General features: G+C 48.7%; 1 protein-coding gene across 4 annotated transcripts in view; it reads left to right on the plus strand.

The window, feature by feature from the left end:
- The window catches only part of ITGAE (integrin subunit alpha E), an 80,343-nt gene extending 65,157 nt beyond the window's left edge, over nucleotides 1-15,186 (plus strand). Inside the window, exons 25-31 of one of the 4 annotated variants that reach the window (XM_030923668.1) lie at nucleotides 504-567; nucleotides 644-751; nucleotides 4,945-5,001; nucleotides 5,306-5,401; nucleotides 8,719-8,814; nucleotides 12,360-12,470; nucleotides 14,872-15,182. In XM_030923668.1, the coding sequence (XP_030779528.1) occupies nucleotides 504-567; nucleotides 644-751; nucleotides 4,945-5,001; nucleotides 5,306-5,401; nucleotides 8,719-8,814; nucleotides 12,360-12,470; nucleotides 14,872-14,967 (628 nt within the window). In that variant the 3' untranslated portion in view covers nucleotides 14,968-15,182. Of the gene's footprint in view, nucleotides 1-503; nucleotides 568-643; nucleotides 752-1,584; nucleotides 1,777-3,476; nucleotides 3,725-4,944; nucleotides 5,002-5,305; nucleotides 5,402-8,718; nucleotides 8,815-12,359; nucleotides 12,471-14,871 lie in introns of those variants that run through there. The other 3 variants (XM_030923669.1, XM_030923670.1, XM_030923671.1) reach the window with 3 other exon arrangements.
- Nucleotides 15,187-15,859: the final 673 nt, after the last annotated feature.

Raw genomic sequence — 15,859 nt, forward strand, 5'->3', positions numbered from 1 at the left:
AAAAGAGAAGGCCGGGCGCGGTGGCTCATGCCTGTCATCCCAGCACTTTGGGAGGCTGAGGTGGGTGGATCACCTGAGGTCAGGAGTTCGAGACCAGCCTGGCTAACATGGCAAAACCCTGTCTCTACTAAACATATGAAAATTAGCCAGGTGTGGTGGCAGGCGCCTGTAATCTCAGCTACTCGGGGGGCTGAGGCAGGAGAATCACTTGAACCCGGGAGGCAGAGGTTTCAGTGAGCCGAGATTGCACCACTGCACTCCAGCCTGGGCGACAGAGCAAGACTCCATCTCAAAAAAAAAAAAAAGGAGGATGGGTGCGGTGGCTCATGCCTGTCATCCCAACACTTTGGCAGGCTGAGGTGGAGGATCACTTGAGCCCGGGAGGTTGAGGCTACACTGAGCCATGACTGTTCCACTGCGCTCTAGCCTGGGCAACAGAGTGAGACTCTGTCTCCAAGGGAGAAAGAGTCCTCAAGGGCTGATGCATGTCCTCTCAATTGCAGACCATCCATAATGTACGTGAACACAGGCCAGGGGCTTTCTCACCACAAGGAATTCCTCTTCCATGTAAGTACTTTGTTGTAAAGCTATAGGTGCCAAAGCAACACCCGCTTTGATTTCCTGCTCTGGTTTTAACTTGCAGATACATGGGGAAAACCTCTTTGGAGCAGAATACCAGTTGCAAATTTGTGTCCCAACCAAATTACAAGGTCTCCAGATTGTAACAGTGAAGAACCTGACGAGGACTCAGGTATTTAAAGGCAGTTCTTTATCACAATCGCATCTCTTTCCAGAGTGACTATAGAGTCTCAAGTATAAAAAACCAGAGTTCTGGCTGGGCGCGGTGGCTCAAGCCTGTAATCCCAGCACTTTGGGAGGCCGAGGTGGGCAGATCACAAGGTCAGGAGATCGAGACCATCCTGGCTAACATGGTGAAACCCCGTCTCTACTAAAAAGTACAAAAAAACTAGCCGGGCGAGGTGGTGGGCGCCTGTAGTCCCAGCTACTTGGGAGGCTGAGGCAGGAGAATGGCCTGAACCAGGGAGGCGGAGCTTGCAGTGAGCTGAGATCCGGCCACTGCACTGTAGCTTGGACGACAGAGCGAGACTCCGTCTCAAAACAAAACAAAACAAAACAAAAAAGCCAGAGTTCTAGAAACGGAGGAAAGACAAGTTAACCATGGGAAAAGATTAGGAGTAAATTCCCGAAGTCCTGTTCAGAAGGAACCTTAGTCACTCAGATCTTAAAGCAACCTGTCAGTTTTCCTCCCGTTGAGGAAAAAGAAGCAAAAATTAAAACCTTGTCAGTAGACAGAGACATCTCCTTTTTGAAAATTGATAAATTCTGCTTCTCTGTTTGACTGATATAACGTGACATTTCTGACACTGCCCCCTGTAAGTTGCTTACTAGCTTCCCTTCTTCTCCCCTGAGACTCTTTTTTTGGTCTCTGCTTTGCCTCAGCCTCCTTACTTTCAGTTGTCTCATCTGTAGTCTGGTTCCCAAAGCTAGCCTTGATACCGGAAGCAGCAAGCTCTGCTCAGTATGACGGCTGAAGCCTGGGCTTTTTTGTTTTTTTTTTCTCAGACTACATCAGTGTCAAGGCTCAACAAAATGGAAAGGAATTTACAGAAATGACTCTGCTGACAATTAGAAAGAGGGCTTACAGGTCAGGGACCATGGTTCACGCCTGTAATCCCAGCACTCGGGATGCCGAGGTGGGTGGATCACAAGGTCAGGAGTTCGAGACCAGCCTGGCCAACGTGGTGAAATCCCGTCCCTACTAAAAAAAATACAGAAAATTACCCAGGCATGGTGGCGTATGCCTGTAGTCCCAGCTACTCGGGAGGCTGAGGTGGGAGAATTGCTTGAACCTGGGAGGCGGAGGTTGCAGTGAGCTGAGATGTGCCACTGCACTCCAGCCTGGGTGACAGAGCAAGACTGTCTCAATAAAATAAAATAAAGAGGGCTTACAAATATAAACATTTGCATTCATATGTAGTTTATTTATTTTTAAAAATAGAGGCAGGGATCTTGCTATGTTGACCAGGCTAGATTTGAATTCCTGGGCTCAAGTGATCCTCCTGCCTCAGCTTCCCGAGTAGCTGGGACTACAGGCGCACGCCACTGCACCCAGCTAGTTTACTTTTTAAAGAACGTTTGTTATCAGCACATTTAAACATTTCAACAAATATTTCAGTTTCCATTTGGAAACAAAATTCTTGTTTGAAAAGCTGACTGGAAGCCTGTGAGAATGGGAGTTCCACCCTGCTCTGAGGATGGAGGTTGAAACAGCACCAGAGGCTTTAAGACCAGCCTCCTCTCACCTGGGGGCAGTAAGACACAGTGAGCTTACTTAAATAGACTGTGCTGGCAGAGCAAGTCAGTGGCAGAGCTGAAGTTCAGCATTGTCCTGTGGAACTCCCGGATCTGCTTCCTGATTTGCTTCATGGCGGGAGTGTTACATTTACTCTTGAAGGTCATTTGTTTCAGAATCTTGTCTGTCAGGTAATGTAGCCACAGCACATTACTATAAGGGTGATATTCTCCCCAGCAGTTGTTATTCTCCTTCTTCATGAGCCTGTAGATGTCAAACTGGTAGTCACCGTCACCGGTAAACAGGTCCTCATCCATGGAAACGTCACAGAAAACCACAATCCCGTCCCGTTCCAAGCGTGACAGGGTGTAGTCAATGATGCTGACTTGCAGCCCACGGGTGGGGATGGTGCTGCTCTGCCCATTGAGGGTGTAGTGGAGTTCTTTGAGGCTGGTTTTCTTTAAGAGCACATTCCCCCAGTGTAAGTCTCGGTGCTCAAAGCGCAGTGATGCCTCCGCCACTGCGAGGGAGGCTGTGAGCTGGTGTAGAATGCTCTTTGCAGTAGCCAAGGAAGACAACTTGGTTTTCATTTGCTCTAGGTCAGTCCCTCCAAACTCAAATTCCAGCACAATGAAGAGCTGGTCGTCTTTAAAAATATCAGGCCGGTCATTTGCAGAGCCTTTGGTTGAATGATAGTGATCCCAGGCTTTGAGGAGCAAGGGAGGGTAAGATCCCTGGACACAGTGCACTGAGTTCAGCCCGATAAAGCCTTCTGTGCGGTTGCACACTTCACCGGATAAGAGGCTCAACTCTTTGGAGATGATGATCTCTGGCAGGATTTCCTCAAAGGTTTTCTGATGGGATCCATTGACTAAGTCGGGTCCTTCAATAGCAATGATTTTTATGGCTACAGGTGCGTGATCAGCAATTGTTCGAAACACTTCGCCAAACACCCCTTCCCCAATCTTCTCACAGCATTGCAGTTTTTCTGTGGGAAGGCAATGGCTGAAGGGGACAGGACCCTTCTGATTGCATTCCCCATAAACCTTTTCAGCATCAGATGCCTTTTTGTTTGAAATACTTAGAGTGTTTAAGGGGCTTAGCAAATACATTGAGGAGGAGTGCCAAGAGGACAGAGCACCACTTGTTTTGTTCATGACAGGCCGGTTTGAACATTCTGATAGGAGGGATCCAGAGAGAGAAGTGCCAGTGGTATAGACGCTGCAGACCTCTGACACATCAGTCACAATTTTCTTCTTGTGGAAACTGAAGGAAGCCCTGGTTTTGGTCCAAAAGCTGGCATTCTGTAAAGGAGTCAGGTCCTGGGTGGGGAACGAATCTTTCCTCATCTTTTGGCCCTTTTTAAAGTGGTGGGAATGGAGGAGAGAGGTTTCCCTTGCCTCCTGATGTTTGCTCTTCCGGCTTGGTCTAGTTCTCTCCAGCCTGTCGATTCCCCCCGGCACAATGCGGCCCTTGGAAACGCTGGCTTCCTGATGCTTTCTCCGGACGGCCTCTTGAAGCCCTCTCTCTTGACAAGAGTCTTGGCCTGTGGCCCTCCTCTTGCCTGTGTTTGACAGACCTGGACACTCTGGTCCACTTCCCACCAGTTTCCTTTTACTGCAGGATTCCCTCATATTCTTCCCATCTGCTCCAAACTCAGAATCCTCAGGGGTTCCTGAGTTCATAAGGCCAAAGATTGCTGACCTGAGGCTGGCACGGGTTTGGCGGACCATCCTGGTGAGCCTGGCTCCTCCTGTCGCTTCCTCCTGGGAGCAGGGGAGAGACGCTTGGTCCAGGGAGACTTCCGGGAGGTAGAGGCCGCTCGGGACGGCTGAGGCTGCAACCAGAGAGGCGGAGGGGCCGATCGAGATGACCCTGTCCCTTGGCGTTGGGGACCCGGGGCCGGGCGAGGCCAGAGAGCTGAACAGGGAAGCACTGGTGCCCACCTCGTCGCCGTCCCTGGGCTGGCCGCACACGCTCAGGTCCGGGCTGAGGCGGCCGGGGTCGCGGCTGGGGAAGGGCGGGAGTCGGAGCGGGCCGCAGGGGGTGCTGCACTTTTGCGGGGGCCGAGTTCGCAGCCCCAGGCGTCTTGGGGTCACGGTGAGGCTCGGGCGAGCTCGCAGCTTCCGGCGCTTTGGGGACACGGTCAGGCTGGGCCGGTCCTTGGGGACTCGGCCGCCGGAACGCCTCCGCCGCCGCCTCACCGGGCTGCCGGGGAAGTCGGGGTCGTCCGGATCGTCGGGATCGTCCGGATCGTCGGACTGCGAGGGGTCGCCGATGCTGGCGTCGCTGCTGCCGCTGCTGTTGAAGAAACGCCTCCGGTCCTGCGGCGGGAACCACTGCGCGGCTTCTCGGCCCGGCCGCCGCCGTCTCCTGCCGTCCGCAGCCCCATAAGTGCGGAAAAGCCGGCTCCCAAATCCCGGGGGCGAAGCCGCCATGGCCAGCACCCGCCAAGATGTTCAAACGCAAACATCGCGAGACTTCCGCGTGACGCAGACGCGCCGGCCTGCCGCGGGGTCCGAGCTCCCGGCTCTGCGCATGCGCACCTCGCCGGGGCACGGGCCGGGGCCGGGGCAGAAAACTGGCGTCTCGGTTTGTTCAGCGCGTCGCGGTCATGGGTCTCGTTTCAGGCCTTCACGGTGTGCACCTGGAGTCAGGAGCGCGCTTGTGGGTTCATTCCGGATCAGGTAAGTGCGGCCGTCCCGACAGGCCAGGGGAGGGCGGAGAGCCTGAAGCGGGTGACACGAGAGGCCGGGAGACTGTTTTTCCAGGGTTACCCCTGCATGCCAGTGCCGGGGGCTCCCAGGCCCTCCCTAGCTTCGTCCCTGGGTCTCATTTGCTCCCGCTGGAGCTTTGCTTGGGCCGAGGTGAGCGCTGAAATTGCTCACACCCTCTCTTCTGGGACCTTACGATGCTCTGTGTCCAAAGTGTTAAACGTGTCAGTCTTTCCGCACGGAAAGGAGTTATGTGAACTAGACCTTGCTTTTCCAGCATGTGGAAGAATGGCATTCAGTGAGCTGTGTCATCGCTTCCGATAAAGAAAATATAACCGTGGCTGCAGAGATCTCCGTGGATCACTCTGAGGAGGTATTTGAGACTGAAATGCTCCAGATTTAACCCCTAGAAGAGATAATAGCATCTTTGTGTAACATGTCCAAAACAGGTCTTTTGGTGCGAAAAACCAACCCGCTGTTCCAACCCGTTCCTTAGCTGCCCTCAGGAGGGTGATTTACTCCAGTCACAGTGCAAGGAACTCTAGGGATTACCTGTGACTCCCCTTTCCTACATCCCCACGTCTATTCCAGCAGGAAGCCCTGCCATTTCAGTGCCAAAATATATCCTAAATCCATTCACTTCTCTCCATTTCCACTGCCGTTGTAATTCAAACTACCCTTTCCTGCCAGGGCTGTTGCAATAACCTTCAGCCTGCTTTTCTTGCCTCTGCTTTCCCCACATTCTCTACAGATAATCCCCACGTAACAGCTATCCATCTTCTAAGAGCAGACATTAGATTGTGCCACTCCCATGCTTATTTAAAAAACAAAACAAAACAAAACAAAAGAAAACTGGTGCTTGGGGCCGGGCGCGTGGCTCAAGCCTGTAATCCCAGCACTTTGGGAGGCCGAGACGGGCGGATCACGAGGTCAGGAGATCGAGACCATCCTGGCTAACACGGTGAAACCCCGTCTCTACTAAAAAATAGAAAAAACTAGCCGGGCGAGGTGGCGGGCGCCTGTAGTCCCAGCTACTTGGGAGGCTGAGGCAGGAGAATAGCGTAAACCCGGGAGGCGGAGCTTGCAGTGAGCTGAGATCCGGTCACTGCACTCCAGCCCAGGCGACAAAGCGAGACTCCGTCTCAAAAAAAAAAAAAAAAAAGAAGAAAACTGGTGCTTGAGCACACTTAGACTAAAATCCATACTTTTTTCATGGCCAGAACAAGGCACTACTTGATCTAGTCTCTGCTTAATTCTTCAACTTCATCTCCTAGTACTCACCTTTCTCTCCCACTGCCCCTTTTATTATTTTATATATATATATATATATATATATTTTTTTTTTTTTTTTTTTTTTGAGACGAAGTCTTGTTCTGTCACCCAGGCTGCAGTGCAGTGGCACGATCTCGACTCAGTGCAAGCTCTGCCTCCCGGGTTCACGCCATTCTCCTGCCACAGCCTCCTGAGTAGCTGGGACTACAGGCGCCCACCACTACGCCTGGCTAATTTTTTGTATTTTTTTTTTTAGTAGAGACGGGGTTTCACCGTGTTAGCCAGGATCTCCTGAGCTCAGGCGATCCGCCCACCTCGGCCTCCCGAAGTGCTGGGATTACAGGCGTGAGCCACTGTGCCTGGCCCACTGCCCCTTTTATAATCGGGTTATTCTGTCCTATTCTTCTAGCTTGCCAGTACAGTATTATTCTGGCCATAAGACTTTGTACTTGCTGTTCCTTTGCTTAACACTGCTCCTCCCCTAGGTCCTCATGGAGGTGGTTTTTTCTTAAATTTAGCTCAGGTGTTCTTTTCTTTTTTCTTTGCCCTGCCCTGCCCTGCCCTCTTTTCTTTCTTTCTTTCTTTTTTTGAGACGGAGTTTCGCTCTTATTGTGCGATGGCGCTGTCTTGGCTCACTGCAACCTCCGCCTCCCAGGATCAAGTGATTCTCCTGCCTCAGTCTCCCGAGTAGCTGGGATTACAGGCGTGCACCACCACGCCCGGCTAATTTTGTATTTTTAGTAGAGATGGGGTTTCATCATGTTGGTCAGGCTGGTCTTGAACTCCCGACCTCAGGTGATCCGCCACCTCGGCCTCCCAAAGTGCTGGGATTACAGGCGTGAGCCACCATGCCCAGCCTCAGGTGTTATTTTCTTAGAGAGACCTTCCCTGATCACTTATCCTAAAGTGGGAATTAGTGATCAAGTGATCAAGTGTAATGTCTTGCAGTGATCCAGGTGACATTCGTGAGGTCTCAACTGAAGAAGTAGCAACGGGGGTGGGAAAGAAAGGGACAGGTACAAGATAAAATTAAAAAAAGAATTGTGAGTGTGGTGGCTCACATCTGTAATCCCAACACTTTGGCAGGCTGAGGCGGGAGGATTGCTTGAGGCCAGGAGTTCAAGATCAATCTGGGCAGCAAAGTGAAACCCCATCTCTTAAAAAAAAAAAAAAAAATAATTAGCCAGGCATGGTGGCTCATGCCTGTAGTCCCAGCTACTTGAGAGGCTGAGGCAGGAGGATCGTTTGAGCCCCGGAATTTGAAGCCTCAGTGGGCTATGATTGAGCCACTGCATTCCAGTCCAGATAACAGAGTGAGACCTTGTCTCAAAAAAAAAAAAAAAAGGAAGAAACGCTTACATTAAATAAAATGAGTAAGCTGAGTGTGGTGACTCATGCCTGTAATCTTAGCACTGTGGGAGGCTAATGTGGGTGGATTGCGTGAGCCCAGGTGTTTGAGACCAGCCTGGGCAACATGGTAGAGACAGGTGAAACCCTGTCTCTACTAAAAATACAAAAATTAGCCGGGCATGATGGTGGGTGCTTGTAATTCCACCTACTTGGGAGGTTGAGGCACAAGAATCGCCTGAACCTGGGAGGTAGAGGTTGCGGTGAGCCGAGATCGTGCCTCTGCACTCCAGTCTCAATGATAGCGCGAGACTCAGTCTCAAATAAATAAATAAATAAATAAACATTTAACATCTCTACAAAAAATACAAAAATTACCCCAGTGTGGTGGGGTGTGCCTGTGGTCCTAGCTGCTTGGGAGACTGAGGTGGGAGGATCACTTGAGCCTGGAAGGTTGAGCCTATGGTGACCCTCGATCATACCTTTGCACTCCAGCCTGGGTGATAGAGCGAGATCCTGTCTCAAAAACAAGTCAGTCAGTCAAGAGCTGACTTTGGATGGCACAAGGGAAAAGAAGAAAAGGCCGGGCGTGGTGGCTCACGCCTGTAATCCCAGCACTTTGGGAGGCCGAGGTGGGTAGATCATCTGAGGTCAGGAGTTCGAGACCAGCCTGGCCAACATGGCAAAACCCCATCTCTGCTAAAAATACAAAAACTAGCCGGGCGTGGTGACTCACGCCTATCATCCCAGCTACTCGGAGGCTAAGGCAGGAGAATTCCTTGAACCTGGGGGGTCGGAGCTTGCAGTGAGCCGAGACCGCGGCACTTCACTGCACTCTAGCCTGGGCAAAAGAGCAAGACTCCGTCTCAAAAAAAAAAAAAAAAAAAAAAGGAAGTTGGAGAATAACTGCAGATGTCTTGTTTGGGTAACTTTGTGTAGTGTTGTGTACGTTGGGGCCGTTAACTAAGCCCAGGAATGCCTTTAAAGGGAAAGGTGGTGCGGGCCATTCAAACACAGTGAGTTCATGTCTAAATACGTTTTCTCTCTCTCTTTTCTTTCCCCATCTTCTAGTTACTAAAAGATGTGACTGAACTGCAGATCCTTGGTGAAATATCTTTCAACACATCTCTATATGAGGGACTGAATGCCGAGAACCACAGAACTAAGGTAATTCCTGGCTGACTTCTGAGTAGTGCCCAAGGAAAATCGTGCCTAACCTTTAAGTGCCTCCACAGACGTTCTGTTGCCCTCTTCCTGTTTTCAGCCTTAACACACTTCTGATCTTGCTCTGCCATCACTGCCTTTGTGACCTTGAGTGAGTCAGCTTCTGCCAGTTTTTTGCCTATGAAATAAGGCAATTAAGAGGCGTAAGCTGAGAAGTTTTGAATTGAAATAACTAGGCTGGAATCTGCATTATATCCTTTGATTTGAAAACGTATTGATTTAAAAGAAAAATTTCCAGCCAGGCATCGGTGGCTCACACTGTAATCCCAGCAGTTTGGGAGGCCGAGGCGGGTGGATCACTTGAGATCAGGCCAAGACCGGCCTGGCCAACATGGTGAAACATGGTGAGACCCTGTCTGTACTAAAAATACAAAAATTAGCCGGGCATGATGGTGGGTGCCTGTAATCCCACCTTCTTGGGAGGTTGAGGCACGAGAATCGCCTGAACCTGGGAGGTAGAGGTTGCAGTGAGCCGAGATTGTGCCACTGCACTCCAGTCTCAATGATAGAGCGAGACTCAGTCTCAAATAAATAAATAAATAAATAAATAAATAAATAAAAATAAAAATAAAAATTTCCTAAGTAAGAAATTGTTTTTCGTATACATTAACTGTCTTAGTGTGCTGTATCAGTGTTTGGTTATAGTATTAAACAGTACTCAGGAATGCATAAATCTTTTATAAGGTTTAGACTAGATACTGGAACTCTTGGAATTCTTTTTGCAAACATATGACTAGAATTCAGACTGATGCCTGTGATTTATGGACTGAATGCTTTGTGTGTTACCCTATGTGTTCATTCTTGTTGACACTTGCCTGGACGTGGCTGCAGAGGTGATCTATCTGTGAGCTCTGAGCTCTTTAGTTAGGCATGATTGTCTACTAGAGGGAATGTCAGAAGAGTGATGCTGGATTGCTAAATATAAGGTCCTCTGTTTTCCTCCCTGGAGGAGGAGAAAGGAGCAATTGTCTAGACATGCCAATATAACATTTCCTTTTATTTTTAAGTAGTGTATTTCTTTTTCTTTTTTTTTTCTTTTCTTTCTTTCTTTTCTTTTTTTTTTTGAGGCAGAATCTTGCTCTGTCGCCCAGGCTGGAGTCCAGTGGTGCCATCTCGGCTCACTGCAACCTTCGCCTCCCCGGTTCAAGCGATTCTCCTTCCTCAGCCTCCCGAGTAGCTGGGATTACAGGCGCCCACCACCATGCCTGGCTAATTTATTTATTTTTTTAAATAGAGACAGGGTTTCACCATGTAGGCCAGGCTGGTCTCCAACTCCTGACCTCAGGTGATCTGCCCGCCTTGACCTCCCAAAGTGCTGGGATTACAGGCGTGAGCCGCCATGCCCAACTAAGTAGTGTATTTCTAATACAGAAAACAATGTGGAAGAAATAGAAGTGCCCCATTATCGCACTGCCCAGATTTTAACAAATAAAAGTAATAGCAAGAAAATCCAAGCCATACAGAGAACGGTACCAAATGAAAAATAATGGTTCCTTCACTTCTCCCTTCCCATGCCCCTAGCAGAGAGGAGTTACTATTAAGTTTCTTATGTGCACGTTTTAAATTTATATATTTCCCCCTCTTACTTAACTGATACTTTTATTTCTATAGCATGGATTCCACAAAATTCCTTTCTTTAAATCCAATATCCTAAGCAAAGTATTAAGTAGTTCCTGACAATAAGCACCTGACTGACAGTGACTCTGTGAATATAAACAAACTATCCAAATGCATTTTAGCCACAAGAAAGGGGAAATCCAGCTCACGCAGCGTAAGGCCATATGCTGTTTATCCAGCGAGAGAGACCGACCTGGGGCGATGGGCTGGCTGCTTTTGTCCTTGCAGTCTGCCGTGTTGGCGCTGCGTTCCCTCACGGCCAGCACAAAGTTGTCACGTCTCCAAATGCTATATTTTCACATGGCAGGATACAGAACAGGAAGCAAGAAGTCAGTAGCAAAAGGATTTTGGATTTTTCTTCAAGCGCCTTCCCTTTTCAGGGATGAAACATTTTCCCAAAGCTCCCAGGAGACATCCTCTTACATCTTATTAGTGAGATCTGAATCTCACGTAGTCACTGGCAAAGGAGAATAGCTGTGTGTCATGATCACCTTAGACCAACCATGATTCCTGAATAAAATCCAAAAGGAGAGAGTGGCCGCTGGGCAGGCCAGCATCAGTGTTTGCTGCAAGCAGTAGTACCTGGTGCCCTGCTTCTCCCTTAACCTCTACCTGGGCATCTTCAGGGCACTTTTGGGAATCTGTGGGTTTAGAAGAGGATAAAGGGAGGTGGCTTTGAGAAATGGGGATATGTCTTCTACTCAAATCTGGCCTGTTTCCTGAGTCACCCTGGGACTTCCTTTCACTCCCCAAACCCAGGTTCTCGAGTCCCCCTCCTTCTCCTATAGAAGAATATTCCAGCCCTGTTTCTGTTCTTCCTCCGTCTTTGTTGCTGTGGTATCTCCTTATTCTCAAGGCCTAGGACTTCACTCCTATTAAGTTCGCTACCTATGATCTAAGTAGGACCTGCAAGGTCAACTTTAGGTCGACCAGCATTTATAACTTAATTGGAAGAGGCCTTAAAGGTAAGTTTGCCCAGCTCTTCACCCCGTACAGAAACCTCTCCAAAGCATCCCTGACCTTGGCGCTTAAACATACACGTGAAGGGAACTCAGTGCTCTGAGCAGGCAGGGAAGTCTTGTTGGCTCTCTGCCCCACCTAAGTCCTGGGAACTTGCTCTGGCCACAGCTTGGAAGGGCCATCCCTGGGTCTCAGGAAGCACACCCCCTGAACTTTCTAGCTGAGCCCTGCCAGAAGAGAGATTAGACTCCCGACCCTGGGAGAGCCTTTGGAAAACAAAACCTGAGGATGACTTCTAATAGCTGAGCTCTGCAAGTAGTACACATGGATAGAATTTTGCATTTATTATGTCTCTTAGGTAATACACACTTTTTAGTCTGGTGAGGAGAAGACCAGTACTTTTGTCGTATTTTGTGTGGGGAAAATGTATTACCAAAGCCTTTAGGGATCTGTGCAAGATCAAAAAGAGCTGTCAGAACGGAGTCGGAAAGGACTTGGAGATCATTGAAAGGAAGTCATCATTTTAAAGAGAACAGGCATGGGGTTCAGGGACATAGAGCAGTGTAGCGGTGTGACAGCCTCGCAGTCCCGTGTTGAGACTGCATTCCGCGGGACCCTCTTTCAAGCTGTCAGAGCATCTTTAACAGAAGGTCACAGTCTCCTGACAGACCTAGCCCTTCTAGATAAGGGGCCAGAATAGTTTCTTACAAAGTCTTTGGATGATTGGATAATTTTAGATGATCGAAAATGCTGTATCAGGGAATATTAGCTTTTCGCTTTCGTGTCATCAGTTTTAATCAATACACAGGATGTTGCCAAGTCCTCGTATTTTGCTCCTTAAAATAACATGTAGGATTTTTTTCCTCATTTCCTTCACCTGATGTATTGGGCCATCTCTTTGTCTTGTCTAGATCACTGTCGTCTTCCTGAAAGATGAGAAGTACCATTCTTTGCCTGTCATCATTAAAGGCAGCATTGGTGGACTTCTGGTGTTGATTGTGATTCTGGTCATCCTGTTCAAGGTCAGTTCTACTCATGGCATAACGGTGAGGGAAGACTGGGCTCTGGTTTTGGGCACAGAACTCCTTAGGACAGGACAGCCAACCTCTGACTTAGAGCAACTGCCCTGGCCGCGTGGCCACTTTTTTCTCCTCCTTCAACTACACACCCCCATTTAGAAAAATGAGTAAATTAGTATCCGTCTGAAAAGAGAAAACTCTAATTGAATAATAAAGAGTGATTTTATATATATTTCTTTGCCACCTCCCTATTCTCTTTTTTTTTTTTTTTTTTGAGATGGAGTCTTGCTCTGCCGCCCAGGCTGGAGTGCAGTGGCCGGCTCTCAGCTCACTGCAAGCTCCGCCTCCCGGGTTCACGCCATTCTCCTGTCTCAGCCTCCCGAGTAGCTGGGACTACAGGCGCCCGCCTCGTCGCCTGGCTAGTTTTTTTTTTTTTTTGTATTTTTTAGTGGAGACGAGGTTTCACCGTATTAGCCAGGATGGTCTCGATCTCCTGACCTCGTGATCCGCCCATCTCGGCCTCCCAAAGTGCTGGGATTACAGGCTTGAGCCACCGCGCCCGGCCGCCACCTCCCTATTCTCAAGGCCCAGAACTTATTCCTGTTACGTTCGGCTACCTGTGAGTTAAATGGGGCCTGGAAGGTCAACCCTAGGCCAGCATTTGTAACTTGATTGGAAGAGGCCTTCACGGTAAAAAAGGCCTTAAAACAGATGTGATTGCTGTTCCCCTAGTGAAATCTTTTCCTTGCCTTCCCTTGTCTTAATGTGCAAACTCTTCTACTGCTATTTAAGATCCTCTCCTCTCTGTCCTCTACCCCTCTCTGCCCTTAAGTATTCCTTTTCTTCTTCTTTTTTTTTTTTTGAGATGGAGTTTCGCTCTTTTCGCCCAGGCTGGAGTGCAGTGGCGTGATCTCAGCTCACTGCAACCTCCGCCCACCCCTCCGATCCCCACTCCAGGTTCAAGTGATTCTCCTGCCTCAACCTCCCGAGTAGCTGGGATTACAGGTGTGCGCCACCACGCCCAGCTAATTTTTGTATTTTTAGTAGAGATGGGGTTTCACCGTGTTGACCAGGCTGGTCTCGAACACCCGACCTCAGGTGATCCACCCGCATCGGCCTCCCAAAGTGTTAGGATTACAGGCGTGAGCCACCGCGCCCAGCCTTTCTTTTTTATTATTATTTTTTTTGAGACGGAGTCTTGTTTCTTCACCCAGGCTGGAGTGCAGTGGCGCGATCTTGGCTTACTGCATCCTCTGCCTGCCAGGTTCAAGCAGTTCTCCTGCCTGAGTCTCCCCAGTAGCTGGGATTACAGGCACACGCCACCATGCCCAGCTAATTTTTGTATTTTTAGTAGAGACAGGGTTTCACCGTGTTGGCCAGGCTGGTCTCGAACACCTGACCTCAAGTGATCCACCCACTTCAGCCTCCCAAAGTGCTGGGATTACAGGCATGACCACCGTGCCCAGCCTTTCTTTTTTTTTAAATAAAAGACAGGGTCTTGCTTTGTCCCCCAAGCTGGAGCTCAGTGGCACAACAATGGCTCACCGCAGCCTCACACTCCTAGGCTCAGGCCATCCTCCCGCCTTAGTCTCCTGAGTAGTTGAGACTGTTACTTAGGCGCATGCCACCACACCCAACTAGTTTTTTAATTTTAATATTGTGGAGATGAGGTCTCCCTATATTGCCCAGGCTGGTCTCAAACTCCAGGGCTCAAGCGATCTTCTCATCTTAGCCTCCTGAAGTGCTGGGGTTACAGACATGAGCAACTGACCCTGCTGTTTTCTCCCAACAAGTCAAACTGTTCCCTAAATAGGTTCATGCCTCTGCGTACGCATAGGCTGCTGCTGTTGTCAGGAATGACCTCCGTGACTTTTTACTTCGCTCACTCTCTTCCCTGAAAGCGGTCTAGAGACTCCTGAGTCCTCGGTGCTGGCTTCTGTGCATTTGCTGTGAGCTCCCTTCTGGAAACCCTTCCAAATGGCAGTCATCACACTGTATTGTAATGATCTCTGTTTCTACTAGATGATGAGCTTGACGTAGGAAGCTGTACTTGATCTCCTTCTGTCTTCAGCATCATAGGCTCTACTGAGTATATTTGCATAAATGAGATTAGATCCAGTACAGCCGAAATTATCACGCTTTGCAAAATAAGTTAAAAAGGTTCAGCTGCTCGGGAGGGCAGGGTTCAGAGAAGGTGGAGTGAGTTCTGATTGAGGGATGAGCACCAGAAGTCCTGAAGGATTGGACTGTCTGGGAGAGAGTCAGAGGAAGGTAGGAGAAAGGAATAGTGATTATGAGAAACAGAGGAATATAGGGACTATTTAGGCAACAGCCAGAATGTTGGTTTTCTGAAACAGATGGGAATCTTCGGCCTGTCACTGGACTTTTCCTTCCGTTGTTTCAGTGTGGCTTTTTTAAAAGAAAATATCAACAACTGAACTTGGAGAACATCAGGAAGGCCCAGCTGAAATCAGAGACTCTGCTAGAAGAAGAGAATTAGGACCTGCTATCCACTGGGAGAGGCTGTCAGCCAGTGCTGGGACTTGGAGACCCAGCATCCTTCGGAATACTTTTTCCTTCAGGATGATGGACAGCAGCATCAAGCTGTTTGTAGAATATTAGTTTTTAACCACGCATTGTCCGCAAAGTGTCTGTGCATTGTGCAAAAAGTAAACTTGGGAAACATTTGGTATTAAATAAAGTTACACTTTTCTTCACAGTAGTGCCTTTAATCTGGAAACACAGTATTACTTACGATTTGCAGTACATTTTGCCTGATAGGGCAAGTTTTCATTCTTATTTTTAAAAAATGATAGATTGTGGCTGGGCACGATGGCTCACACCTGTAATCTCAGCATTTTGGGAGGCCGAGGCGGGCGGATCACGAGGTCAAGAGATTGAGACCATCCTGGCCAACGTGGTGAAACCCCGTCTCTACTAAAAATACAAAAATTAGCTGGGTGTGGTGGTGGGCGCCTGTAGTCCCAGCTACTAGGGAGACTGAGGCAGGAGAATCATTTGAACCCAGGAGGCAGAGGTTGCAGTGAGCCAAGATCGTGCCACTGCACTACAGCCTGGGCAACAGAGTGAGACTCGGTCTCAAAAACAACAGAACAAAAAAATCATCGATTGTATCCTTTCAGATAATTCTTAAGTATCAATTTTTCAGATTTCCAAAAGAAACCCTTTGAGGTTTTAATTTAAACATACAGGTTAAGTTTGGGAGCATTGATATCTTTATAGAATTGCCTTTCTACTCCACTTGCTGAGATTTTGTTTGTTTATTTGTTTTTTGAGACAGAGTTTCTCTCTCATTGCCCAGCCTGGAGTGCAATGGTGCAATCTCAGCTCACTGCAACCCCTGCCTCCTGGGTTCAAGCGATTCTCCTGTC

Source organism: Rhinopithecus roxellana, chromosome 19 (assembly GCF_007565055.1).
Source record: "Rhinopithecus roxellana isolate Shanxi Qingling chromosome 19, ASM756505v1, whole genome shotgun sequence".
In the NCBI taxonomy this organism is placed as follows: domain Eukaryota; kingdom Metazoa; phylum Chordata; class Mammalia; order Primates; family Cercopithecidae; genus Rhinopithecus; species Rhinopithecus roxellana.